This window comes from Gadus morhua, chromosome 1 (assembly GCF_902167405.1).
Source record: "Gadus morhua chromosome 1, gadMor3.0, whole genome shotgun sequence".
In the NCBI taxonomy this organism is placed as follows: domain Eukaryota; kingdom Metazoa; phylum Chordata; class Actinopteri; order Gadiformes; family Gadidae; genus Gadus; species Gadus morhua.
Window position 1 is genome coordinate 26,873,929 of NC_044048.1, and position 2,500 is coordinate 26,876,428.

Here is a 2,500-nt window from a genome sequence, read left to right on the forward strand (position 1 = left end):
TATATAACTTTTTTTAATGACTGGCTCGCCCCCGCTATGAGCGACCTGGGACATGGGGGATGTCGGCTCGTCACTGGGTAAAACTGACCTCAAATGTCCTTTAATGCGTAGTGGGGGGGAGTTTGGGAGGAAATTTATTATAACGATTGTCGTACGAAGGTTCAGACATATACGATCTTATGGGCCTAGTGAAATATTTTCCTCAAATAAAAATAAACACAAAATAATGCCACTAAGAATCGACATAACATGGAATTGAATTATCAAGTTACTATATTATATATTAGTATTGTAAAAGTTGTGTGTTGTGATCTGCTGTTAATGAGAGGTGGGGTAATGTTTTTGCGAGGCTGTCATCGCTGTTGCTAATAGCAACGCGTGCAATCTTTACTGACGCTTTCCTGCATAAGAGAGAGAGAAACAATGTCTGGAAATGACTTCCTGAGCGACGCCCTGGCGCGGTGGCGGACTGTGTGTGTGTGTGTGTGTGTGTGTGTGTGTGTGTTCGTGTGTGTGTGTGTGTGTGTGTGTGTGTGTGTGTGTGTGTGTGTGTGTGTTCGTGTGTGTGTGTGTGTGTGTGTGTGTGTGTGTTCGTGTGTGTGTGTGTGTGTGTGTGTGTGTGTGTGTGTGTGTGTGTTCGTGTGTGTGTGTGTGTGTGTGTGTGTGTGTGTGTGTGTGTGTCTGTGTGTGTGTGTGTGTGTGCGTGTGTGTGTGTGCAGTACAGTACAGTACAGTCCCACCGTGGCTGCTGTGCTTCAGGAGTATCTCCGGTCCTCACTAGTACACTCTGCGGTACCCAGGAGAAGGTCTCCACTAATCCGGTCCCCACATGCACTTCTATCGGTGGACGGGAAACACAGACATCATGGCAGGGCTGTGGACGCTGGCGCTCGCCTCCGGAGCTGGTGTGGTATTTCTATATGACTCACGTTCTGATTTCTATGGCTGCTCGTACTCTGTGTCCCAGTAATTGTTGTTTTGGAAAGTTTGGTTGCGCGAAAAAAGTGTGCTTTTGATTGCTTCTCACCTGGAAGCTTTTGTTTCAAAGCATTTGTGAGTTAATCAAATATCAAATGCAATGCAGGATTTGTATTTGTTTTTGATGGTGTTGCTGTACCATCTGTATAGGGTTTGGGGCAGAACTCAGCGTTGTTTGTTGATGTCTGTTTGTATCAGGGGAATGCATAAGCAACAGTCTCTCTGAACGTATCTACAGCATCCAGATACATTGGCTGTGATATATGTTGATGACTGTGTTCTACTTCAGTAAAATGGATGGGCCAAGACAACGCTATTCCTCATTCCTAACTGACTATGTATTGATTACATTGTTTCAAGAGGTGTTGAGCAGAGGCCTTGACATTCTCTCTTGTACTGATATCTTATGACATTTTTTCTGCCGGCCTGGTAGTGATTCTAGTTCCTAGCTTCTCATTACCATCTGCTAGTTTGTAGTTGCTATTTTCCAGGGTGAATCACATGTCTGGCTCTGTGCCCACTGCATCACAAGCACCCTGGGAAGACAAACAAGATCCTTAAACAAAATGTTTGGGAAGCAGTCCAGCACTACCTACAGCCATTAGAAGTTGTTGTTCATAGTTATATAAATATGAGCGGTGCCAAATTAGAAACTTGGCAGATGTTTTGGCAGCTGAATTTTTTTTTCTCATGCATACCTTTTGGAATCTGAATAATTCTCTTTGATTAAGCACAGTATGATTCAAGCATTCACAGAGAATACTTAGACCAAGCTGCGGTGCCGTCTCGGTTGAAAAACAATATTTGATACATATTTGGCTGTCCTTATTTGGCTGTCTAATGATGTCATGTCACTTGCCCTTTTTTGGCTTGGGAGAGACATCCCCATTTACCTATTGTAGTTTACAGTGTCGAGGCTGAACTTTATTTTGTTCATTAGGGGTAAGACTTTAGTAGTAGTCTGGTTATTATGGGATAGACAGCCCCCCTACGGGCCTGCATATTCCTGGGTGACCTCAGTGTCTGCATCCCGACTTATGTTGTCTTCTGACTCAACTCTCAAGTAACTATCCTCTGCTACCATCATCTAATTAATTAGCGTATGTTCGCAACCCCAGTCGACCTTAACACAACCCGATCCGACAGCTTCCCAGGAATCCAAGTTCTAATTCAGGTTTTATGAGTTAGATGAAGTGTCATAGATATACAGCTAAGTGAAATGCTTTCAATAGTATCCATAGTACCTCATTACTAGTAAAGAACGAGGACAATTTCTGCAGTTGACTCACACAGTATAGACATGATTTTCTTGTGGAAGATACCACTTTCGACACATAAACACACAAAGGGACACACACACACACAAACACACACACATAGGAAATATAGGAGGAAGGTTTATCCACCTACTCACACACACACTCTTTCACACTCAAACACAAATACACAGGAAATATAGGAGGAAGGACACAGCGATAGATATCAGTCCAGATATGGTTCCAAATCGCACTGGAAGATACTA

The 2,500-nt window shown here is 43.2% G+C and overlaps 1 protein-coding gene across 9 annotated transcripts in view; it reads left to right on the plus strand.

Moving 5' to 3' along the window:
• prkcz (protein kinase C, zeta) overlaps nt 1-2,500 on the plus strand; it is a 76,503-nt gene that overhangs the window by 37,099 nt on the left and 36,904 nt on the right. Inside the window, exon 1 of one of the 9 annotated variants that reach the window (XM_030356777.1) lies at nt 651-905. The exons of 7 other annotated variants lie outside the window; for them this stretch is intronic. In XM_030356777.1, coding sequence (XP_030212637.1) covers nt 830-905 — 76 coding nt within the window. In that variant the 5' untranslated portion in view covers nt 651-829. Of the gene's footprint in view, nt 1-650; nt 906-2,500 lie in introns of those variants that run through there. One more of the 9 variants, XM_030356769.1, reaches the window with a different exon arrangement.